The sequence below is a fragment of the Salmo salar genome, chromosome ssa09, assembly GCF_905237065.1.
Source record: "Salmo salar chromosome ssa09, Ssal_v3.1, whole genome shotgun sequence".
Taxonomy (NCBI): Eukaryota; Metazoa; Chordata; class Actinopteri; order Salmoniformes; family Salmonidae; genus Salmo; species Salmo salar.
In genome coordinates, this window is record NC_059450.1 from 20,095,507 (window position 1) to 20,122,500 (window position 26,994).

Sequence of the window (26,994 nt, forward strand, 5' to 3'; positions counted from 1 at the left end):
CGATTTGACATACTGAACTCTATCGGAGAAGTAGTTGGTGAACCAATTTGAGGCAATCATTTGAGAAACCAAGGCTGTTGAGTCTGCCGATAAGAATGTGGTGATTGACAGAGTCGAAAGCCTTGGCCAGGTTGATGAATACGGCTGCACAGTAATGTCTCTTATCGATGGCGGTTATGATGTCGTTTAGGACCTTGAGCGTGGCTGAGGTGCACCCATGACCAGCTCTGAAACCAGATTGCATAGCGGAGAAGGTACGGTGGGATTCGAAATGGTCGGTAATCTGTTTGTTAACTTGGGTTTCGTAGACCTTAGAAAGACAGGGTAGGATAGATATAGGTCTGTAGCAGTTTGGGTCTAGAGTGTCACCCCCTGTTGATGTTGAGAGTGGTGTTTTGCGGGTACTATTTAATGAAGCTGCCAGTGATCAACTTGGATTAGCAAACACAACATGCCATTGGAACACAGGAGTGACGGTTGCTGATAATGGGCCTCTGTACGCCTATGTAGATATTCCATAAAATATTCCAGCTACAATAGTCATTTACAACATTAACAATGTCTTCACTGTATTTCTGATCAATTTTACGTTATTTTAATGGACATTTTTTTTGTGCTTTTCTTTCAAAAACAAGGACATTCTAAGTGACCCCAAACTTTTGAACGGTAGGGTATATTACAACATATGCTGTAATTGTAAAGTAGGTCAGCGTTTAGGCCAGTTTAGTTAGGCCACTTCAATTTGACTAGCAAATTACTTCAAAACGGTAGATCATTTAAACAGTTTCTCTGTGTACTCATGAGTAATGGCCATAGCAACAACCATAACAGCTATGTGAGTAACACAGTGCTTGAAAGATGTTGCTCAATACATTACAAACTATTCACACCATGATAACGAGTGATTACTGGCTACTACTACCCTAAACATAATAAGTGAAATGTTTGTGTGTAGACCTAGTGCTGTGCGAGAGAGACAAATGGTGCAGTCTAGATGAACTCTGTTTGACATATTTAGACACTTGAAAACATGAGTCCTCCTACACCACATGCTCACCATCAGCGCTGTATTTTGGCCTACCTCACAGCCTGCCTTCCCAGCATTGTCCCCTTCCTCCATGTCTCTGAGCAGCTCCTCGAGACGATACTTCTCCTCCTGTGTCATCTGCACTGGGCCTCCAGCACCACTCGCCAACTGTCATGTTTGACAAAGTAGTGACAACAATCATTCATCAGATCAGATTGTAGTTACTTTCAAATAAGGCCCGAGTCTTTGAGTTGAAGAACTATATATATTTCCCATTGAAAAAAGAATAACATGAGTAATGTGAGACTCTAAAGTCATGTGACAGTCTGACACTGCACTTTGCCCAACATGAACTTTGACATACCTCAATATTTTTCTTCACAAAGTCTTGTTTATTTTTGCCCCTGGGAACCCCACTCTGGCTGCCTTCTGACTCGTCTGCCCTCTCTTCGTGACCCACTTCAGCCAAGTCTGCTGCTGTGTCCTTTTCACCTGTGTGGGAGTCAGTGGCGGTTGGTACAGTTTTAGTTGAAGGAGGATGTTGTTGTTTTTTTCATGAGCATGGCCTTATTTCTATTACAGCATATTGGATGACTGTCATTCATATTCCATTCACCCAGTTCAATGTAACATTGATAGGCTACTACATGAATGATACTCAAATTTTCCATATACCCATCATGAGGTTGCTACAACCTAGCCTATGAATGAAAGTTTACAATGTAGATGCACACAGGTCAAGAGAACATTTTGCCTGCATCTAGCTGATGGTGGACAAATTCAAGTATGTTTATCCCCGTTTTGTTCCATTTGCTTCCGTTTTAGAAATGTTTTTAACAGAATCGGGGGAATGAATAGACCCCTGACCACACATAAACACAGTTCACTTTCATAGCAGCCAGGTTGTATTCCTTCTCGCATCTATGCGTTCTCCTCCTCTCACCTTTTCCCTTCGCTTGCGGACTTCAATACACAACACATCAGCTGTATATGACCAGGCGAGAAAAACATTCCAAGCCAAACCAAACCAAATAACAGCTACAAACAGCCTACATTGTTGTCACCATATTAGCTAAAGTAACGTCATAGTCAACATAGTTAATATAACTAATGCGTTAGTAAACCCGCTACAATCATGTAGTACAGTGTACAGTCAGTAAGCAGTTTCACAGTCAGTCCCCGGTGGCAATAAATTAGTAAAACCAAAAGCTTACCTTAACTTGGAAGAGTTCCAGTGTTGTGTTGGATAGTTATAGCCAGCTAGCTAACATAGTATCCCTTCGTTTCAGCCGGGTGTTTGAGTAGGCTAAACTAGTTAGCTGCATTTGCTAGCTAAGTAAGTGGGAAAAAAATGATGAAATATAGCTATGTCCCCTTTCTTTCGCTCTCTCTCGCTTCTCCTTCATTTTTTAAAGAAATTAATTTGTTTGAAATTGTTCAACTATTGTCTTTCTCTCTCTTTCAGTCAACTACTGACCACATTTTATACACTGCAGTGCTAGCTAGCTGTAGCTTATGCTTTCAATACTAGATTAATTCTCTGATCCTTTGATTGGGTGGACAACATGTCAGTTCATGCTGCAAGAGCTCTGATAGGTTGGAGGCCGTCCTCAGGATTTTGTCATAATTACTGTGTAAGTCTATGGAAGGGGGTGAGAACCATGAGCCTCCTAGGTTTTGTATTGAAGTAAATGTACCCAGAGGAGGACGGAAGTACACCACGGTGCTACCCTACAGAGTGCTGTTGAAGCTACTGTAGAACTTCATTGCAAAACAGTGTGTTTAAATCAATTATTTGGTGACATGTGGTTATACAGTGCATTCGGAAAGTATTCAGAACCCTTCACTTTTTCCACATTGTTACGTTACAGCCTAATTCTCAAATGGATTAAATAAATAAAAAGTCCTCATCAATCTACACACAATACCCCATAATGAGAAAGTAAAAACTGGTTTTAATATAAAAAAATATATATATTTACATAAGTATTCAGGCCCTTTGCTATGAGACTCGAAAAATTGAGCTCATCCTGTTTCAATTGATCATCCTTGAGATGTTTCTACAACTTGATTGGAGTCCACCTGGGGAAAATTCAATTGATTGGACAGGATTTGGAAAGGCACACACCTGTGTATGTATGTATGTATGTATGTATGTATGTATGTATGTATGTATGTATGTATGTCCCACAGTTGACAGTGCATGTCAGAGCAAAAACCAAGCCATGAGGTCGAAGGAATTGTCCATAGAGCTCCGAGACCTGATTGTGTCGAGGCACAGATCTCGGGAAGGGTACCAAAACATTTGTGCAGCATTGAAGGTCCCCAAGAACACAGTGGCCTCCATCATTCTTAAATGGAAGAAGTTTGGAACCACCAAAAATCTTCCTAGAGCTGGCTGCCTGGCCAAACTGAGAAATCAGGGGAGAAGGGAGGTGACCAAGAACCCGATGGTCCCTCTGACAGAGCTCCAGAGTTCCTCTGTGGAGATGGGAGAACCTTCCAGAAGGACAACCATCTCTGCAGCATTCCACCAATCAGGCCTTTATGGTAGAGTGGCCAGACAGAAGCCACGCCTCAGTAAAAGGCACATGACAGCCCGCTTGGAGTTTGCCAAAAGGCCCCTAAAGGACTCTGACCATGAGAAACAAGATTTTCTGGTCTGATGAAACCAAGATTGAACTCTTTGGCCTGAATGCCAAGCGTCACGTCTGGAGGAAATCTGGCACCATATCTACGGTGAAGCATGGTGGTGGCAGCATCATGCTGTGGGGATGTTTTTCAGCGGCAGGGGCTGGGAGACTAGTTAGGATTGAGGGAAAGATGAATGGAGCAAAGTACAGAGAGATCCTTGTTGAAAACCTGCTCCAGAGCGCTCAGGACCTCAGACTGGGACAACGACACTAAGCGCACAGCAAAGACAACGCAGGAGTGGCTTCGGGACAAGTCTCTGAATGTCCTTGAGTGGCCCAGCCAGAGCCAAGACTTGAACCCAATCGAGCATCTCTGGAGAGACCTGAAAATAGCTGTGCAGTGACGCTCCCCATCCAACCTGACAGAGCTTGAGAGGATCTGCAGAGAAGAATGGGAGAAAATCCCCAAATACAGGTGTGCCAAGCTTGTAGCTTCATACCCAAGAAGACTTGAGGCTGTAATCGCTGCCAAAGGTGCTTCAACAAAATAGTGAGTAAAGGGTCTGAATACTTATGTAAAGTGATATTTGAGTTTATTTTTAATACATTTGCAAACATTTCTAAAAACCTGGTTTTGCTTTGTCATTATGGGATATTTTGTGTTGATTTACGAGGAGAAATAAACAATTTCTCAATTTTAAAATAAGGCTGTAACATAACAAAATGTGGAAAAAGTCAAGGGGTCTGAATACATTGTGAATGCACTGTATTTAGTATAGTTTTATCTAAAAAGGATTACTTTTTTAAATGTTTCACTATTTTTATTAAATTTACTAAGGATGGTCCTCCCCTTCCTCTTCTGAGGATCCTCCACTGCTGGGAGCTGTTCATGCATTTTTGAATTCCAGCAGGTAAACGTGTAAACTTAGGAGTTTAAGAACCATTAGAAGGCTCTGTCTAATATCATCCTGAGAAGTTTTGGAGAGACATTGTCAACAATCTAAGGAAGTATTCCAAATGACCATGTATCAATTAAACTTGATGCATGTTATGTTTCTGGACCACTGAAATACATGCAATTGAAAAGGGCCCACTCCACAATGTTCATGGCTCTCAAACTATGACTGTGACATGTCATCCAGCAAACAGCAAATTCAAAAGATGGGAAAAGTTGTTCATGGATAGTTTGGAGGGAAAGATGTAGCCTATGCAGTGTTTTCAGGAATGAAAGCACCAAGAAAACTGAATACACAGTGAAAGTACAAAATAGTTACATTTGTTTCCTAGGGTTATACTGCCATCTAGCGTAGGACTATATTGCAATGTAGTTTTATTATTCTAACGTTGTTACAGGACTAGTTACAGTGTACATTGGCCTACATACACATATATGAGCAACTTAATGATGTAAAGTGTATAATTGTGTTCCAGCATTTTTAAACAAACTCACTTTCCTCCACTTGTCTGTTGTGTCTTTCATACTCTTTGTCAGGCACTTGAGTCCCAAACACAGGAGCAAAGTCCAATTCTTCACTGGATCCGTGAGCTAGGGTGAATGAAAATGGATTATTACACATAGCCGGTATATGCATAGTAAATTACCATATTCAAATTCTGAGACTGAATCTAAATAATGTTATCAATTTGCGGTGACATATTCCATACAAAAAAAGCTGATCAAAAATGGTGATAAAACAAAAAAAAAAGTGATTTATACTGTATATCTTGGAATAGTAATTTGGCATATGACTACATTGTCCTCAAAGCTCCAGCTAATGTGCATTGTAAACAGTATCCACATTGATCTGCGTTCTGGAATTACTGTTTAATATTTCACTTACTACTGGAAGGAGCCAGGGCCAAAAACATCCTTGTATTTTCTGCTTCATCTGCCCTTTCTGAAGAGCTGTTGGGCTTTATCTGCTGCACAGAAATAGGTAGGAAATATCCTTTAACATATAGACATTCTTAAAATGTAATTTAATGTGTGTATTCTGCATATCCCTGTGCTTACCAATAGTTCCTGCCATAGTTTTTGACGGAGCTCCTTTCCTTTTCTCTTGACCTCTTTTTCATTTGAGATCCTTGAAGCCAAGATTGTGTCAAGTATTTTCATTTTCTTGATGGCCTTCTGGAGTTCTGGATCTTCGTTCAGCTCATCAAATACATCTCCAATGGAGTGATCTGGAAATTCATTCAAAGAAATGCATGCATACAAATATGTTCATCCGTTTTCTTTTCAGTATTCTACTTCCTAAAATGTCATAGTGATATGTACTTATGCCTACCTTTCTCAGGAAGACTTTCATCTGGAGACTTGAGGTTTTCATGTGAGTTGCTGTGATCCTAGGAAAGTAAATGTAACATCTATTCAAACCACAGGTTCTAGGCCCGTTGATGGGGAAAGTCAAGAGGCAGTCATGTTTACAGTTAAAAACAGTATATTTATTTTAACATTAACATGCCGTCTTAAGGGCTTTCCAGACAAGAAGCGGAGGCAGAGTTTCCCATGAATTTCGCTTTTGCGCTTTCAACATTGCAGCCGGCTTTAAAGGCGAGTCGAAACTGACTCATCTACAAATCACCTTGCATCATAAATAACTACTCAATATTATTTAAATCTTTCTTGGGCACACCTTGGTGACGCAAATGACGACTTTTCAAATCAGAAAAGTCTACCGATTATAGATATACTGTACCTTCGGAGGTGGGAAAAGTGTTGCCAAACAGGCACGGATCAAGAAATAACCAGCAAGGTGGATATATGTTACAATAAGAAACCTTACTACAGGCAGATATATATGCAGTACCAGTCAAAAGTTTGGACACACCTACTCATTCAAGGATTTTTCTTTATTTTTACTATATTTCTACATTGTAGAATAATGGTGAAGGCATCAAAACTATGAAATAACACATGGAACCAAGCAAAAAAAGTGTTAAACAAATCAAAATATATGTAATATTTGAGATTCTTCAAAGTAGCCACCCTTTGACTTGATGACAGCTTTGCACACTCTTGACATTCTCTCAACTTTTGAATGGTAGTATATTTAAAGCAACGTTTAGGATAAAGGTTAGGGTTGGCTTGCCTTGTAAGGACTAGGTAACAGTAAAAGACAAAAAGACAAGTTAAGAGAACACACCAAGATGCTCTTACTATTTCTGTATAGTTCAGAAAGGTATCAAAGTTTCCAAAGCGTTAGTTTACCGCCTTCTGCCACCATTCATTTTCTACTGGTTGAATATAGGCTACACTGCTCTCAAACTGCTCGCACCCTTGCCTAATAATAAGGGCGGCAGGTAGCCTAGCGGTTAAGAGCATTTGGCCAGTAACTGAAAGGTCGCTGATTCGATTCCCTGAGCAGGGATTGTGCCCTTGAGCAAGGCACTTAACCCTAATTACTCCTGTAAGTTGCTCTGGATAAGAGCATCGACTAAAATGTAATAAATCAGACTGTGATACCAATTATTGGTATACAGTCTGAAACAGAGCACTGCAAAAACGTGGAAAGTTTCCTTACAAGCCAGAATGTTGAATCGAATTACATTTGAACTAATCTCGTTCCCAGACACTTCCACCCAAATGTCTGATGATCCAACGTATCAAACTTGGCCTTTGTTTGCCAAAACAGAAAGACCTGGACATATTGCCTTTGGCTTAATCTGCCAACCAATCATCTCCCACAACACGCCTCGCAGTTGTGTGATTCACAAAAATGTTGTGATTCAAATACTTTACTCAGTAGGTCACTTCCATAGACTTCTATGGTCACTCCCACTAAGGCCAACACTGAATCATTGATATCCCAGGCTTATATGCGCAATAGCCTGGGGATGAGGTTACATTTGAACTTACTCTACCGGTTGTCTGTGTGCGGTTGGTCCTTCAGTGGGTCAACATTTTTGCCAAATTATCCATAGGAAAGTATTATTTAAAGTACTGCTGTTTAAATTTCTGTCACATGCACAAAACCATGTAAAACAGCTGCAAGACTTCAGTTAATATGCATGAATTACATGCATGTGTCTTAGGTCTCGAGCAAACATATATTCACCACACACTGAGACTTGTGTGTTGAAGTCGGTTTAATAATCCCTTCCTGTGGATATTTTTGTCTACCCAGACCCAAAAGCCATCATCAAAGCCTCCAAACACAGTACAAAAGTGTAAGAAACTCCACCACACCAAATTATTCTAAGGTCCTCAAATGGTTCTTGAACAAACATGCACAGCAACCACACAACACAGCCTCTACACATGGGACCTTCAGGTACAAAGCTCCCACCTGGACAGTTAGCTAACAGAACCAAATACGGTGGTGCTTTTATACACTGAGTATACAAAACATTAAGAAAGCCTGCTCTTTCCATGACATAGGCTGACCAGGTGAAAGCTACAGTATGATCCCTTATTGATGTCACTTGTTACATGACTTAAAATCAGTGTAGCTGAAGGGGAGGCGATGGCTTAAAAATCATTCTTTAACCTTTGAATGAATTGTGTATGTGTCTCATTCAGAGGGGGAATGGGCAAGACAAAAACTTTAAGTGCCTTTGAACCGGGTATGGTAGTAGATTTGTGTCAAGAACTGCAATGCTGCTGGGTTTTTCACGCTCAACAGTTTCCTGTGTGTATCCAGAATGGTCCACCACCCAAAGGAAATTGTGAAACATTGACCAAATACTATCAGGTTCAAACTGTGTCCCCTTCTTGACACATTATTCCAAATGTGTTTTCTTGACTTGACCCTTTACTTCTTGAGGAGCATATGTTAGGTCATCTTGTTCTACACACACAAAGTGTGCATGCAAGTACATTACCTGCTTATTGTTGGGGGCATCATCGCTCAGGACCACCAGGGACGTCGGGCTGGGATGAAAAACTCTCCCGACTTCAGGCAGTGACACAGTTGATACACGGCTACCCGGGCGAGAACGCTCGTTGGATGCCGGGCGGGAGATATCATCTAAACTGCCTCTCGTAATATCCATGGGTGCTCTGGTAACGTTAACGCAACCCAATATTAGAATAGAGCATTTTGCAATAAGTATATAGGTAAATAAATCAAATGTTCTTTTGTATTTTTCGTTAAATGATAAATATAGTCTAGATACCTGATAGCGGTGTAGGCAGGCGTGGTAATGTTTTTCTTTCGGAGTGGTATCTAAGGACGCAAAAGACCCGGATGTGGTAACTACAAACTTTGAATACTAGCCATATGTATTATTAGTATCACGGTTGGTGCAATCTGGAATCCTTGGGAAGTTGACATTTAAAATGGTAGGGTTAGGTTATGGTTATAGTTAGGGTATATGGGTTTAGAGTAGGGACGTCCCAAGGATTGCAGATTGCACTAACATTAGCTTCACAGACGCAACACGTAGAAGCATCTGTCCACATGACTTCCCGTTTTCAGATTTTGCCTTCAAAATACAAGTCCGAGGTAAAACGCTATGTGTATGAAACCAAATCAATCTTTTTTGCAGCATTGCATAGTGCGTAATGTAAAAATGTGGTTAAAAAAAAGTATATCCAAATCAGGGAAAATGTTTACGAGCATTTCTACTTCATATAAGATAAAGAATATAATAAGGGCTCCCCGAGTGGCGCAGCGGTCTAAGGCATTACATCTCAATGCAAGAGGTGTCACTGTGCAAGAGGAGTCTGGTTCGAATCCAGACTGTATCACATCTGGCCATGATTGGGAGTCCCACAGGGCAGTGCACAATTGGCCCAGCGTCATCCGGGGTAGGCCGTCATTGTAATTAAGAATTTGTTCTTTACTGACTTGTCTAGTTAAATTATATATAGATTTTTTAAATAAGGTGGAGCACATTGAGAAACGGATGTAGCTTAAGTAAATGAAGGTTAGGTACATTAGCCTACTGACAGAAAATATACAATTAAAAAATAAGAAATCATTATTTTGATTGTGTAATTATTCTTAATTTACAGATGTAATGTTTAAGAAAAGTCTTTATTTCTGTTGTGTGGCACAAACAAATTTCACTGTACAGGAAAAACGATTGATTTTGTATCCATAAAACCAGGGTCCAGTCTACTCACGAGACTCCCTACAATACAAAAAAACAAAAAGCTAGGTATCAATTCCAATTTTTTGGTCACATAGACATATTTAGCAGATGATATTGTGGGTGTAGCGAAATGCTTGTGTTCCTAGCTCCAACAGTGCAGTAGTATCAAACAATTCACAACAATACACACTAATCTAAAAGTAAAAGAATGGAATTAAGAAGTATATAAATATTAGGATGCGCAATGTCAGAGTAGCATTGACTAAAATACAGTAGAGTACAGTATATACATATGAAATGAGTAAAACAGTATGTAAACATTATTAAAGTGACTAGTGTTCCATTAAAAGTGACCAGTCATTCCATGTCTATGTACATAGGGCAGCAGCCTCAAAGGTGCAGGGTTGAGTAACCGGGTGGAAGCCGGCTAGTGATGGCTATTTAACAGTCTGATGGCCTTGAGATAGAAGCTGTTTTTCAGTCTCTCGGTCCCAGCTTTGATGCACCTGTACTGACCTCGCCTTCTGGATGAGAGCGAGGTGAACAGGCCGTGGCTCAGGTGGTGGATGTCCTTGATGATCTTTTTGGCCTTCCTGTGACATCGGGTGCTGTAGGTGTCCTGGAAGGCAGGTAGTATGCCCCCGGTGATGCGTTGGGCAAACCGTACCACCCTCTGGAGACCCCTGCAGTGGCGGGTGGTGCAGTTGTCGTACCAGGCGGTGATACAGCCCGACAGGATACTCTCAATTCTACCTTGTTGCGCCTTCTTCACCACACTGTCTGTGTGGGTGGACCATTTCAGATTGTCATTTATGTGTACGCAGAGGAACTTGAAGCTTTTCACCTTCTCTACTTTGGTCCTGTCAATGTGAAAAGGGCCATGCTCTCTCTGTTGTCTTCTGAAGTCGACACAACCTGCCTGGTACGGCAATTGCTTGGCCTCTGACCGCAAGCACTACACAGGGTAGTGCGTACGGCCCAGTACATCACTGGAGCTAAGCTGCCTGCCATCCAGGACCTCTACACCAGGCGGTGTCAGAGGAAGGCCCTAAAAATTGTCAAAGACCCCAGCCACCCCAGTCATAGAATATTCTCTCTACTACCGCATGGCAAGCGGTACCGGAGTGCCAAGTCTAGGACAAAAAGGCTTCTCAACAGTTTTTACCCCCAAGCCATAAGACTCCTGAACAGGTAATCAAATGGCTAACCGGACTATTTGCATTGTGTGCCCCCCCCCCCAACCCCCAACCCCACCCCCCAACCCCTCTTTTTACGCTGCTGCTACTCTCTGTTTATCATATATGCATAGTCACTTTAACTATACATTCATGTACATACTACCTCAATTGGGCCGACCAACCAGTGCTCCCGCACATTGGCTAACCGGGCTATCTGTATTGTGTCCCACCCACCACCCGCCAACCCCTCTTTTACGCTACTGCTACTCTCTGTTCATCATATATGCATAGTCACTTTAACCATATCTACATGTACATACTACCTCAATCAGTCTGACTAACCGGTGTCTGTATGTAGCCTCGCTACTGTTATAGCCTCGCTTTTTACTGTTGTTTTATTTCTTTACCTACCTATTGTTCACCTAATACCTTTTTGCACTATTGGTTAGAGCCTGTAAGTAAGCATTTCACTGTAAGGTCTACACCTGTTGTATTCAGCGCACGTGACAAATAAACTTTGATTTGAAGTCCACGAAAAGCTCCTTCGTTTTGTTGAGGTTATTTTCCTGGCACCACACCGCCAGGGCCCTCACCTCCTCCCTGTAGGCTGTCTCGTCATTGTTGGTGATCAGGCCTACTACTGTTGTGTAATCTACAAACTTGCTGATTGAGTTGGAGGCGTGCGTGGCCACACTGTCATGGGTGAATAGGAGGGGGATGAGCACGCACCCTTGTGTGGCCCTAGTGTTGAGGATCAGCGAAGAGGTGTTTCCTACCTTCACCACCTGGGGGCAGCCCATCAGGAAGTTCAGGACCCAGTTGCACAGGGCGGGGTTCAGACCCAGGGCCCCAAGCTTAATGATGAGCTTGGAGGGTACTATGGTGTTGAAGGCTGAGCTATAGTCAATGAACAGCATTCTTACATAGGTATTCCTCTTGTCCAGATGGGATAGGGCTATTGCATCATCTGTGGATCTTTTGGGGCGGTATACAAATTGATGTGGGTCTAGGGTGTCAGGTAAGGTGGAGGTGATATGATAATGCATTACCTGTCTAACAGAACACAGAGGGTTTTCTTTTAATGGAAGCCTCTCCAACATAATCCAGGTAAAATCAGGAAATCCCTAAGGCAGCTGTCTAGGCCCTTTACTTTTTCAATCTTTACTAATGAATTTCCACTGGCTTTGAGGAAAGCCAGAGTGTCAATGTATGCAGATGACTCAACACTATACATGTCAGCTACTACAGCGACTGAAATGACTGCAACATTTAACAAAGAGTTGCAGTTAGTTTCAGAGTGGATGGCAAGGAATAAGTTTGTCCTAAATATTTCTACAACTGAAAGCATTGTATTTGGGACAAATCATTCACTAAACCCTAAACCTGAACTAAATCTTGTAATAAATAATCTGGAAATTGAGCAAGTTGAGGTGACTAAACTGCTTGGAGTAACCCTGGATTGTAAACTGTCATGGTCAAACATATTGATACAACAGTAGCTAAGATGGGGAGAAATATGTCCATGATAAGGCTCTACTTTCTTGACAGCACTGTCAACAAGGCAGGTCCTACCTACCCTAGTTTTGTCGCACCTGGACTACTGTTCAGTCGTGTGGTCAGGTGCCCCAAAAAAGGATTTAGGAAAATTGCAATTGGTTCAGAACAGGGCAGCACAACTGGCCCTTGGATGTACACAAAGCGCAAATGTTAATAATATGCAGGTCAATCTCTCCTGGCTCAAAGTGGAGGAGAGATTGACTTCATCACTGCTTGTATTTATGAGAGGTATTGACATGTTGAATGCACCGTGGTGTCTGTTTGAACTACTGGCGCACAGCTTGGACACCCATGCATACCCCACAAGACATGCCACAAGAGGTCTCTTCACAGTCCCAAAGTCCAGAACAGACTATGGAAGGTGCACAGTACTAAATATGAACCGTCCAGAGTAGTGATTGCTAGTCAGGCGGGCAGGTGCATGCAGCGATCGGTTGAAGAGCATGCATTTAGTTTTACTTGCATTTAAGAGCAGTTGGAGGCCACAGAAGGAGAGTTGTACGGCATTGAAGCTCGTCTGGAGGTTTGTTAACACAGTGTCCAAATGTATTTATTTATTTTATTTAACCTTTATTTAACCAGGTAGGCAAGTTGAGAACAAGTTCTCATTTACAATTGCGACCTGTCCAAGATAAAGCAAAGCAGTTCGACACATACAACAACACAGAGTTACACATGGAGCAAACATACAGTCAATAATACAGTAGAAAAATAAGTCTATATACAATGTGAGCAAATGAGGTGAGATAAGGGAGGTAAAGGCAAAAAATGCCATGGCGGCAAAGTAAATACAATATAGCAAGTAAAACACTGGTAGTAGAAATAAAAATAATGGGGTGCAAAGAAGGAAAATAAATAAATAAATACAGTATGGGAGGTAGTTGTTTGGGCTAAGTTATAGGCTTATGTACAGGTGCAGTGATCTGTGAACTGCTCTGACATCGGGTGCTTAAAGCTAGTGAGGGAGATAAGTGTTTCCAGTTTCAGAAAGGAAGGAGCCACTGCTCCAAAACCGCCATAAAAAAGCCAGACTACGGTTTGCAATTGCACATGGGGACAAAGATCGTACTTTTTTGAAAAATGTCCTCTGGTCTGATGAAACAAAAATAGAACTGTTTGGCCATAATGAACATCGTTATGTTTGTAGGAAAAAGGGGGAGGCTTGCAAGCCGAAGAACACCATCCCAACTGTGAAGCACGTGGGTGGCAGCATCATGTATTTGGGGTGCTTTGCTGCAGGAGGGACTGGTGCACTTCACAAAATAGATGGCATCATGAGGCAGGAAAATGCTGTGGATATATTGAAGCAACATCTCAAGACATCAGTCAGGAAGTTAAAGCTTGGTCGCAAATGGGTCTTCCAAATGGACAATGACCCCAAGCATACTTCCAAAGTTGTGGCAAAATGGCTTAAGGACAACAAAGTCAAGGTATTGGAGTGGCCATCACAAAGCCCTGACCTCAGTCCAATAGAACATTTGTTGGCAGAACTGAAAAAGCGTGTGCGAGCGAGGAGGCCTACAAACCTGACTCAGTTACACCTGCTCTGACAGGAGGAATGGGCCAAAATTCACCCAACTTTTTGTGGGAAGCTTGTGGAAGGCTACCCGAAACGTTTGACCCAAGTTAAGCAATTTAAAGGCAATGCTGCCAAATACTAATTGAGTGTATGTAAACTTCTGACCCACTGGGAATGTGATGAAAGAAATAAAAGCTGAAATAAATCATACTCTGTACTATTATTCTGACATTTCACATTCTAAAAATAAAGTGGTGATCCTAATTGACCTAAACAGGGAATATTTACTAGGATTAAATGTCAGGAATTGTGAAAAACTGAGTTTAAATGTATTTGGCTAAGTTGTATGTAAACTTCCGATTTCAACTGTATGTATGTATGGGGGACAGAGGAAGGGGTAATTCAAAAATCATGTCAACCCGTATCATTTCACACACTGAGTCCATATACAGTGCATTCGGAAAGTATTCAGACCCCTCAACTTCATCCACATTGTTACGTTACAGCCTTATTCTAAAATTGATTAAATTGTTTTTCCTCAATCTACACACAATACCCATGACAAAGCAAAAAATGTTCAATACATTTTTGCAAATGTATTAAAAATAAAAACAAATACTTTACTTACAGTATTCAGACCCTTTGCTATGAGACTCGAAATTGAGCTCAGGTTTATCCTGTTTCCATTGATCATCCTTGAGATGTTTCTAGAACTTGATTGGAGTCCACCTGTGGTATATTCAATTGACTGGGCATGATTTGTATCACGTCCTGACCATAGTAAGATGTTATTTTCTATGGTAGAGTAGGTCAGGGCGTGACAGGGGGTGTTTTTCTATGTTTAGTATTTCTATGTTCATGTTCTAGTTTTGTATTTCTATGTTGGTTTTGTTTGGGATGATCTCCAATTAGAGGCAGCTGGTTCTCGTTGTCTCTAATTGGAGATCATACTTAAGTAGTTTTTTTTCCCCCACCTGGGTTTGTGGGAGATTATTTTTGAGTAGTGTATGTTTCACCTCTGCGTCACGGTTTGTTGTTTTTGTTAGTTCAGTTTATTGTTTATGTATCGCATAGTTTCTCATTGAAAATAAAATGTGGAACGACACACATGCTGCACTTTGGTCTGCTCATTCCTACGACAAACGTGACAATTTGTAAAGGCACACACCTGTCTATATAACATCCCACAGTTGAAAGTGCATGTCAGAGCAAAAACCAAGCCATGAGGTTGAAGGAATTGTCTGTAGAGCTCTGAGACAGGATTGTGTCGAGGCACAGAACTGGGGAAGGGTACCAAAAAATTCCTGCAGTCTTGAAGTTCCCCAAGAACACAGTTGCCTCCTTCATTCTTAAATGGAAGAAGTTTGGAACCACCAAGACTCTTCCTAGAGCTGGCCGCCTGGCCAAACTGAGCAATCGGGGGAGAAGGCCCTTGGTCAGGGAGGTGACCAAGAACCCGATGTTCACTCTGACAGAGCTCCAGAGTTCCTCTGTGGAGATGGGAGAACCTTCCAGAAGGACAACCATCTCTGCAGCACTCCACCAATCAGGCCTTTATGATAGAGTGGCCAGACGGAAGCCACTCCTCAGTAAAATGCACATGACTGCCCGCTTGTAGTTTGCCAAAAGGCACCTAAATGATACATTTACTTATGTAAATGTGATATCAGATTTGTTTTAATACATTTGCAAAGGCCTAAAAAACAGTTTTTGCTTTGTCATTATGGGGTATTGTGTGAAGATTGATGGGGAAAAAACATTTTAATACAAACGTAACAAAATGTTGAAAAAGTCAAGCGGTCTGAATACTTTTTGAATGCACTGTAATTTATGTGATTTGTTAGAGGGATACTTCAGGATTTTGGCAACGATCCTGAAGTATCTAATTCCCAGAGTCAGCTGAACTTGTGGATACCATTCTTATCTGTGTCCAGTATGAATGAAGTTAGAGGTAGTTTTGCGACCCAATGCTAACTAGCATTAATCCAATGACTGGAAGTTTATGGGCATCTTGACTTCCAATCATTGCGCTAAAGCTATTTAGCAATTGAACTAGTGCTAGCTAAACTGGGGATTAGGGTTAAATTTAGGAGTCAGGGTTAAGGTTAGGGGAAGGGTTAGCTAACATGCAAAGTAGCTAAAAAGTAGTAGAAAAGTTGCTAAAGTTGTCCATGATGAGATTGCTAGATGTTTGTGTTATACGCCCACCTATCCACCCCACCTTAAGTAACCATCTCTTATGTAACCATACCAAACGTACCATATCATAATCATTTGAGTGTCCCGGATTTACATTTACTATGTCACGTCTAGTCTATGAGACGAGGCTGATAAAACGGGTACTCGTGTGTAACTCTGCATTTGGGTCGAGTGTGCAGTCCGGCAGTGTCAATTATGTGTGTGCTTTGAATTTATGGCAACTTTGTGTGAAGTAAATACACTAGGCTTCCAAGCGACAATGTGCTATTTAATTTTTTGCTAATATACTGCTGCACATGTTGTGTATTTTATGGAATTGCATTAGTACGACATTGGGGGAAAGATTTGTAATTTCCCGGGTCTTGTCATTTAATTTTTTCAGTAAATGTGAAGTGAGTTCCCAGGACCGTCCCGGTGTGATGATATAACTCGATCAGGTGAAATTCGACGATACGAGCACTTATTTCACCGTAAAATCGTCCACCTCTCGCTCTGCAAGTTTCTTCCTCTTATTTTACTGTAACGTCTTCCTCTTTCACTGTAACGTATTCCTCTTCCACTTTCACTGTAACAGCCTCACCCGCTACTTCTTTTTTAACGGTGACAGCCTCCTCTTCCTTCTCTTTAAAGAGTCTTCCTCTGTCCAGCAGACCTCCTCTTCATTAGCAAGGGGGGAGTAGCTTATTGAGCTCATGGTCTGGGATGTTAGCTAGTAATTTAGCATTACTAGCGATTAGCTTCTTAGTGCTATGTTAACCAGCTAGCATCACTAACTAAGAATGTACATATGAAATGGATTAACTCGTAGTTAAATTCGCAGACTGTGTTTAAACAGGTTAATACACACAAAATAGTTTAGATACATTTTTACATTTTAGTCATTTAGCTTCAATGTTTCGCTTATGTTGTCTAGCAAGTTGCCGAGGTGGCTGAAATAGAAGCTGTTTTGTTGTTGAAGGGTAGTTAACACTACTGCTGTGTTCCGGTCAAATTGGACTGATTTACAAGTTCTCTCTCTGAAAAATGTAGTTCATTTAATCTGATTGTCATAAGGTTCCATGACTTTGTCCACACAGGGCATCTGAACACACAAAATACATTTTGATGATTTTCATTACATTGTGGGTGTTTTATTTAACTTTTGTACACCTGTGGTGTTCCAGTCTAAAATGACCAGTCATTAGAAATGAATGGGTGAGACTACAATTAGTGTTTAAAATTGAGTTCAGGCACATGCCCATTCATCAGATGGACATACTTCCTCTCCCAGACCCCCACATGCATGTGTGTTTGAGCACGCACACACACACGTCACTCCCCTTCTTGGCTTCCATGGCAACCCCCACGGGAACCTTTCCCCAATAGAATCTTTCCCCCACAGGAACCACACCTGTTGGCCTTGTCCGGGGGTATCATCGGATGGGGCCACAGTGTCTCCTGACCCCTCCTGTCTCAGTCTCCAGTATTTATGCTGCAGTAGTTTATGTGTCGGGGGGCTAGGGTCAGTCTGTTATATCTGGAATATTTCTCCTGTCTTATCCGGTGTCCTGTGTGAATTTAAGTATGCTCTCTCTAATTCTCTCTTTCTTTCTCTCTCTCGGAGGACCTGAGCCCTAGGACCATGCCTCAGGACTACCTGGCATGATGACTCCTTGCTGTCCCCAGTCCACCTGGCTGTGCTGCTGCTCCAGTTTTAACTGTTCTGCTTGCGGCTATGGAACCCTGACCTGTTCACCGGACGTGCTACCTGTCCCAGACCTGCTGTTTTCAACTCTCTAGAGACAGCAGGAGCGGTAGAGATACTCTCAATGATCGGCTATGAAAAGCCAACTGACATTTACTCTTGAAGCGCTGACTTGTTGCACCCTCGACAACTACTGTGATTATTATTATTTGACCATGCTGGTCATTTATGAACATTTGAACATCTTGGCCATGTTCTGTTATAATCTCCACTCGGCACAGCCAGAAGAAGACTGGCCACCCCTCATAGCCTGGTTCCTCTCTAGGTTTCTTCCTAGGTTTTGGCCTTTCTAGGGAGTTTTTCATAGCCACCGTGCTTCTACACCAGCATTGCTTGCTGTTTGGGGTTTTAGGCTGGGTTTCTGTACGGCACTTTGAGATATCAGAAGGGCTATATAAATACATTTGATTTGACATTCTCACAAACAATTGCAAAAAAAATTCAATAATATATAGAACTTTTCTCGCAGCTCTGGTATATAAAGCTTTTTTGAGGCCTTGCTCACAATTCATTCTGTGGCAGCACAATGACCAAACGATATACTGTATGTGAGGCTTTTGATCATATCTTTGATCATGACACTGGTGAGGTGAAAGTCCTTGTTAAACTTTGACACAAAGTAGTCTGTGATAAATAGCACAATATATTTCATCTGAGTATTTATTATAGTCAATATAATACATACATTATGCTTTTTTTTACTCAAAAACGAGTTGTATGAGCTCAGGTCAATGAGGCCTACAGGCCATAAATAGCAAACAGAAGTTCAAAACTTGTAATGTTAACAAGAACTTGATACAAAGATCTAACACAACATTAGGTGATTATATATGTATTATTATGGATTTATAATCAGCTATAATGGGGCGGTCATTTTGGACCGGGAACACAAAATGAATTAACATGAAACACAACAGGATGACTAATTACCACAGCCACACAGTCACACACCCCACCCATTTATAAAATGTATCTTCTTAAAATGTGATTTTAAATCTTAACCACACTGCTAACCATATGCCTAATCTTAAATTAAGACCAAAAAGCTATTTTTTGTATTTTTTTTATTTTTACAATATAGCCGATTTTGACTTTGTGGCTGTGGTAACTAGTGGAAGCCTTGAGGAAAGGTCAGTTCTATCCTGTCTCCTTTGGACATCCCTACCCTAAACATTTCAACTTCAATGGAGATTTTTCATGGCGATCCCAGATAGCACAGAGCCTTGAAGAAGCGTCCCGTCCACTAGATTTTACGTCATCTTTTTTTCCAAGATGGCGTAGCAGTTCAGACGTCCTCTACCCTCCTCTTGTCGTGTCCCGTGTATATATATATTTACATATATATATATTTTTTTTCTTCACTTATCTTTTTATATATATATTTTTTTAATTCTAAAAACTCAACCTCAAAGCACTCTCCTGCAACCCGCCTCACCAATTTAAAAAAAGAAAGTATTATTTACCTCATCTGAATTCCACAACAGAAGCTAGCAAGTGTTTAGCCATTTTCACTGGCTAACGTTGAAGTTCAGCTAGCCATGGTTAGCTGTCCTCAGCTATCCATTAGCTCGAAAAGCTATCGCCAGTTTTTGTACAGCGACTCAGACCAGAGCACACCGGACCTATTCTCTCTCCTTTCCCCGATTTCTACCGCAGGCTCTGGACATTTACACCTGGATCTTGCAGCTAACTAGCTGCTACCTGAGTGACTATTGGCAACGTCGGTCACGGAATTAACACACATTATTACGGAGCTAGCCAGCTAGCCAGCTGAAGAGTTCCGTCAGCCACTCCTTGGCTATTCCTGAGCTAGCCAGCTGAAGTGTCTCCTGGGCTACAACTCACCTATCCTGACCCGTTTTACTGCCGATCGCGGAGCCCCATCGGGTCTTCACGACTGGACCACCGACGTTATCTGCCCGAGGGAGTTATCCAACTGGCCCCTCCGTCGCGACGTAACCTGATCGCCCATCTGCGGCCCGCTAATCGTTAGCTGTCTTTTCGGCTGCGATCTGAATAGGTCTATCGGACACTTTTCTTGGGCCACTATAACTAACTATTTTGCCAACTTGGACTGGTCCCCCCTTCCACACGGAACCCCACTAACCCACAGATGGAAACGCACGAGGTGGCTAAAAACAGACCTCCCTCCCATCTTCCACCAGCTTGCTACCTATGGCCCGGCTAGCTGTCTGAATCTCACTGGACCCTTTGATCACTCGGCTAAGCATGCCTCTCCTTAATGTCAATATGCCTTCTCCATTGCTGTTCTGGTTAGTGTTTATTGGCTTATTTCACTGTAGAGCCTCTAGCCCTGCTCATTATACCTTATCCAACCTCTCAGTTCCTCCACCCACACATGCTATGACATCTTCTGGTTTCAATGATGTTTCTAGAGACAATATCTCTCTCATAATCACTAAATGCCTAGGTTTACCTCCTCTGTACTCACATCCCACCATACCTTTGTCTGTACATTATACCTTGAAGCTATTTTATCGCCCCCAGAAACCGGCTCCTTTTTCTCTCTATTCTGGACGTCACAGACGACCAATTCTTATAGCTTTTAGCCGTACCCTCATACTTATTATTCTCTGCTCCTCTGGGGATGTAGAGGTGAATCCAGGCCCTGCAGTGCCTGGCTCCACTCCTACTCCCCAGGCGCTCTCTTTTGATGACTTCTGTAACCGTAATAACCTTGGTTTCATGCATGTTAACATTAGAAGCCTCCTCCCTAAGTTTGTTTTATTCACTGCTTTAGCACACTCTGCCAACCCGGATGTCCTAGCTGTGTCTGAATCTTGGCTTAGGAAGTCCACCAAAAACTCTGAAATCTTCATCCCTAACTACAATGTTTTCAGACAAGATAGAACGACCAAAGGGGGCGGTGTTGCAATCTACTGCAGAGATAGCCTGCAGAGTTCTGTCCTGCTATCCAGGTCTGTACCCAAACAATTTGAACTTCTACTTTTAAAAATCCACCTCTCCAAAAACAAGTCTCTCACCGTTGCCGCCTGCTATAGACCCCCCTCGGCCCCTAGTTGTGCTCTGGACACCATATGTGAACTGATTGCCCCCCATCTATCTTCAGAGCTCGTGCTACTAGGTGACCTAAACTGGGACATGCTTAACACCCCAGCCATCCTACAATCCAAGCTTGATGCCCTCAATCTCACACAAATTATTAATGAACCCACCAGGTACAACCCCAAAGCCGCAAACACTGGCACCCTCATAGATATCATCCTAACCAACGTGCCCTCTAAATACACCTCTGCTGTTTTCAACCAAGATCTCAGCGATCACTGCCTCATTGCCTGCACCCGTAATGGGTCAGCGGTCAAACGACCTCCACTCATCACTGTCAAACGCTCCCTGAAACATTTCAATGAGCAAGCCTTTCTATTCGACCTGGCCCTGGTATCCTGGAAGGATATTGACCTCATCCCGTCAGTAGAGGATGCCTGGTTATTTTTTTTAAATGCCTTCCTCTCCATCTTAAATAAGCATGCCCCTTTCAAGAAATTTAGAACCAGGAACAGATATAGCCCTTGGTTCTCCCCAGACCTGACTGCCCTTAACCAACACAAAAATATCCTGTGGCGTTCTGCATTAGCATCGAACTGCCCCCGCGATATGCAACTTTTTAGGGAAGTTAGAAACCAATACACACAGGCAGTTAGAAACGTCAAGGCTAGCTTTTTCAAACAGAAATTCGCTCGTGCAACTCCAACTCTAAAAAGTTCTGGGACATTGTAAAGTCCATGGAGAATAAGAACACCTCCTCCCAACTGCCCACTGCACTGAGGATAGGAAACTCTGTCACCACCGATAAGCCCACTATAATTGAGAATTTCAATAAGCATTTTTCTACGGCTGGCCATGCTTTCCACCTAACTACCCCTACTGCATTCAACAGCACTGCACCCCCCACAGCTACTCGCCCAAGCCTCCCCCATTTCTCCTTCTCCCAAATCCATTCAGCTGATGTTCTGAAAGAGCTGCAAAATCTGGACCCCTACAAATCAGCTGGGCTTGACAATCTGGACCCTTTCTTTCTAAAATTATCTGCCGAAATTATTGCAACCCCTATTACTAGCCTGTTCAACCTCTCTTTCGTGTCGTCTGAGATTCCCATAGATTGGAAAGCAGTATATATCCATCCTACCCTGCCTTTCTAAGGTCTTCGAAAGCCAAGTCAACAAACAGATTACCGACCATTTCGAATCCCACCGCACCCTCTCCGCTATGCAATCTGGTTTCAGAGCTGGTCATGGGTGCACCTCAGCCACGCTCAAGGTCCTAAACGACATCGTAACCGCCATCGATAAGAAACATTACTGTGCGCCGTATTCATTGACCTGGCCAAAGCTTTTGACTCTGTTAATCACCACATCCTCATCGGCAGACTCAGTAGCCTTGGTTTCTCAAACGATTGCGTCGCCTGGTTCACCAACTACTTCTCTGACAGAGTTCAGTGTGTCAAATCGGAGGGCCTACTGTCTGGACCTCTGGCAGTCTCTATGGGGGTACCACAGGGTTCAATTCTTGGGCCAACTCTTTTCTCTGTATACATAAATGATGTCGCTCTTGTTGCTGGTGAATCTCTGATCCACCTCTACGCAGACGACACCATTCTGTACACTTCTGGCCCTTCTTTGGACACTGTGTTAACAACCCTCCAGACGAGCTTCAATGCCATTCAACTCTCCTTCCGTGGTCTCCAACTGCTCCTAAACACAAGTAAAACTAAATGCATGCTCTTCAACCGATCGCTGCCTGCACCTGCCCGCCTGTCCAGCATCACTTCTCTGGACGGTTCTAACTTAGAATTTGTGGACAACTACAAATACCTAGGTGTCTGGTTAGACTGTAAACTCTCCTTCCAGACTCACATCAATCATCTCCAATCCAAAGTGAAATCTCGAATTGGCTTCCTATTTCGCAACAAAGCATCCTTCACTCATGCTGCCAAACATACCCTCGTAAAACTGACCATCCTACCAATCCTCGACTTCGGCGATGTCATTTACAAAATAGCTTCCAATACCCTACTCAGACTGCATCCAGCTTGTTATCACAGTGCCATCCGTTTTGTCACCAAAGCCCCATATACTACCCACCACTGCGACCTGTACGCTCTCGTTGGCTGGCCTTCGCTTCATAATCGTCGCCAAACACATTGGCTCCAGGTCATCTACAAGACCCTGCTAGGTAAAGTCCCCCCTTATCTCCGCTCACTGGTCACCATAGCAGCACCCACCTGTAGCACGCGCTCCAGCAGGTATATCTCTCTGGTCACCCCTAAAGCCAACTCCTCCTTTGGTCGTCTCTCCTTCCAGTTCTCTGCTGCCAATGACTGGAACGAACTACAAAAATCTCTGAAACTGGAAACACTTATCTCCCTCACTAGCTTTAAGCACCAGATGTCAGAGCAGCTCACAGATCACTGCACCTGTACATAGCCCATCTATAATTTAGCCCAAAATACTACCTCATCCCCTACTGTATTTATTTATTTTATTTATTTTGCTCCTTTGCATCATATTATTTATATTTTATCTCTGAACTTTCTTCAAACTACAAATCTACCATTCCAGTGTTTTTCTTGCTATACTTTATTTACTTTGCCACCATGGCATTTTTTTGCCTTTACCTCCCTTATCTCACATCATTTGCTCACATTGTATATAGTCTTATTTTTTATTTTTTTTTCTACTGCATCATTGATTGTATGTTGTTTTACTCCATGTGTAACTCTGTGTTTTTGTATGTTGTCGAACTGCTTTGCTTTATCTTGGCCAGGTCGCAATTGTAAATGAGAACTTGTTCTCAACTTGCCTACCTGGTTAAATAAAGGTGAAATAAAAATAAATAAAAAAAATCCAAGAAGCACCTGAAAGACTCACATCACCATCTGCTGACTGGAGTGTGTAAAGCAGTTTAGGAAAAATATGTTTTTTATATTGGCAAAGAATGTAATTTTAACTTCAAAATAATGTTTTCTTATATGTCTTACAAATATTTTAATATACACAAACATAAATCCTTAATATGAATATGTACATGATGAATAAATACTGTTTTATGTTAATTCGTTTTTTCTGTTTGTTCTTTTTTCACATTCATATTGATGTGACCATACTATTCCCTTAGGGGGGGAATTCCGACCTGAGTTAAGCGTGCGTAAATGGAACATAATTGTCTTTAATGTACTTTTCTCTGACCTTGCATTTAAGCATGAGAATAGTGTAGCAGTGTTGCTTTCGTCCCTCTACCTGGTCTCAAACCAGAAACCCTCTGCACACAGACAGTCTCCCACGAAGCATCGTTACCTGCCTTACAGAGCAAGGGAAACAACTACTTCAAGGTCTCAGAGTGACGTCACCAATTTAAACGCTATTAGCGCGCACCCCGGGTAACTAGCTAGCCATTTCACAGCAGTTACACTCACCCCCCCCTCCACCCTTTGATGCCCATTTTACCTCCTCCTTTTCCGCAGCAACCAGTAATCCGGGTCAACAGCATCAATGTAACAGTTTTGCTTCCGTCCCTCTCCTCACCCCCAACCTGGTCTCAAACCAGGGACCCTCTGCACACATCAACAACAGTCACCCTCGAAGCATCGTTACCCATCGCTCCACAAAAAACGCGGCCCTTGCAGAGCAAGGGGAACAATTACTTCAAGGTCTCAGAGCGAGTGACGTCACCGATTGAAACGCTATTAGCGCGCCCCCGCTAACTAGCTATCCATTTCATACCAGTTACAATAGCATGCTATGCTATTTGTTTGGGGTGGAGATAAAATAAATTGTGTGGTAGAAGTGTGTCTTCAGAATACCTTGTATCTGTATTTGACTTAATTCCCGAATAATTCCAAGCTCAAGGAAAATGAATAAGGTCGAAAAAGCATATATTTTCTCCATGCACTGGGACCTCCTGAGTGGAGGAGAGGTGTCACTACAGACCCTGGGTTGAATCCAGGGCAGGGTTGTGTTTTGGAGGACGTATGGCTCTTGACCCAATATTTTATATTTTTTTATGATTTTTCCTTATGATCCTTGGGCACTAATGTGAAACCAGTCATATGGAAGCAAACTGGAAATCATATCAACATGACATATTGCGGCCTGTTTTCCACAGTGAAGTAGGCTATAAATAGCTGTGGCATTATTGTATGTCTTGATCATTTGCAGGGATGAAAGAGAACTGGCTTTTCTCAGATTTATTTTACAATTTGTATCATGTTAAATATTAGCCACTATCAGGAGTCACCATCAGTAATACTATACAAAATTCTTGCAACCAATAGAATGATATATATATATATATATATATCATTCTATTGGTTGCAAGAATTTTGGGATACAACCATCCCAGTTTTGCAGATTTTGCTGCGAAGAGACAGAATCATTAGATCACTTGTTTTGGTACTGCAGCTTGTTTTTGGTCGCAGGTTCAGGAACAGCTGAAGTATTGCAACATTTACCTGGAGCTAACTCTGCAAATAGCACTGCTGGGTGATTTAAAAAGCCATAGTCAATTGATCAATAATATCATACTCTTAGTAAACATTTTCATCTTTAATTTACAATCTGTAGAAACTATGAGAATAGAAATGTTCAGAACTTTTGTGAAACATTACAGCACAGTTGAAAAATATATGGCGATGAGAAATCAAAACTGGATTGTTTTCAGAGATAGATGGGAGGTGTTGAGGGTAGCTGAAGGATGCGACTAAAAAAGAAAAAAGAGAACTCATAGAAAATATACTGAGTCCGTAAAATGTATATAGTATGTATAAGCTGAAAGTACAAGCCTAATTAGGGGAGGGGTGGTAGCGTTAGGGGAAAATAATAAAGGAAAAAATGTTTTAAAAAATATATGCGGGAATGGAAATGATGCACACAATTACATTGATAGAACCCACAATCTGCAATAGTAAAGCTGATCATTCTCGCCCTCTCCTCACTCGCAAAATTTCTGTCACATCTCGCAACCTATAGCAAGCTGCTCTATCTGCAGTGATTGGAGAAGTAATTTAATGTCAAGCTAAAAGTACATTTCTGAGGTTTAAAAAGGAACAGAAAGGGACAATATAAACCGGAATATTGTTTAATTTTGAACCAGCTCAGAACTAACTGTTCAAAACTAAACAATTGGAAAACCCCTGATTGAAACTGATATTATCTATGTTGAAACTCACATACTCCCATATTACATTTATGTTAAGACATAAAAAAAACATGTATATTTACACTGAGTATACCAAACATTAGGAACACCTTTCTAATATTGAGTGGCATTTACCCCTTTTGCCTACCGAACAGCCTCAATTCCTCAGGGCATGGACTCTACAATGTGTTGAAAGGGTTCTACAGGGATGCTGGCCCATGTTGACTGCAATGCTTCCCACAGTTGTGTCAAGTTGGCTGGATGTCCTTTGGGTAGTGGACCATTCTTTATAGACACAGGAAACTGTTGAGTGTGAAAACCCCAGCAGCGTTGCAGTTCTTTACACAAACCGATGTACCTGACAACACAAGAGGCTGCTGGACAACTCATAATGTCTGGAACTGAGCGTATTGAATGGCATCAAACAGATAGAAACCATATGTTGGCTGTATTTGATACCATTCCACTACAGCCATTACAGTGAGCCCATCCTCCCTAAGTAAGGGGCCACCAACCTCCTGTGCCAGGCACCTACTACCATACCCTGTTCAAAAGCAGTTGTCTTGAAAAAAAAAAAAAAATCCTTTGTCTTGCCCATTCACCCTCTGAATGGCACACATAATACACAATCCATAGCTGTGTTCGAATACTCATACAAACCGCACTAACCCTACTATTTGTGATGTAAATTGGAGTATATAGTATGCTTATTGGTCAAAGTATGGATTTAGATAGTATGCCAGAAGTTCCCGGATGTCGTACTACATTCACCAAAATACGAAGTTTACACACAGTGGACACCATTTCCGTACTTTTCGGGCCCATAATGCAATTCTTCAGGAAAGGGGCGTGGCTTCACAACCAGCCGATGTCCGACGAGAGCGGATACAAATTCATTGCTTTAACTAATTCTGACAAATGTT

At 41.9% G+C, this 26,994-nt stretch overlaps 1 protein-coding gene across 3 annotated transcripts in view; it reads right to left on the reverse strand.

Moving 5' to 3' along the window:
* fsip1 (fibrous sheath interacting protein 1) overlaps window positions 1–9,065 on the reverse strand; it is a 65,592-nt gene extending 56,527 nt beyond the window's left edge. For 2 of the 3 annotated variants that reach the window (XM_014210449.2, XM_014210446.2), the window contains exons 1-8: window positions 8,779–9,065; window positions 8,485–8,662; window positions 5,949–6,006; window positions 5,675–5,844; window positions 5,502–5,583; window positions 5,111–5,206; window positions 1,392–1,519; window positions 1,082–1,195 (exon numbers count right to left, since the gene is read on the reverse strand). In XM_014210449.2, the coding sequence (XP_014065924.2) occupies window positions 1,082–1,195; window positions 1,392–1,519; window positions 5,111–5,206; window positions 5,502–5,583; window positions 5,675–5,844; window positions 5,949–6,006; window positions 8,485–8,655 (819 nt within the window). In that variant the 5' untranslated portion in view covers window positions 8,656–8,662; window positions 8,779–9,065. The remainder of the gene's footprint in view (window positions 1–1,081; window positions 1,196–1,391; window positions 1,520–5,110; window positions 5,207–5,501; window positions 5,584–5,674; window positions 5,845–5,948; window positions 6,007–8,484; window positions 8,663–8,778) is intronic. The other variant, XM_014210447.2, reaches the window with a different exon arrangement.
* Between the last annotated feature and the right edge of the window lie 17,929 nt (window positions 9,066–26,994).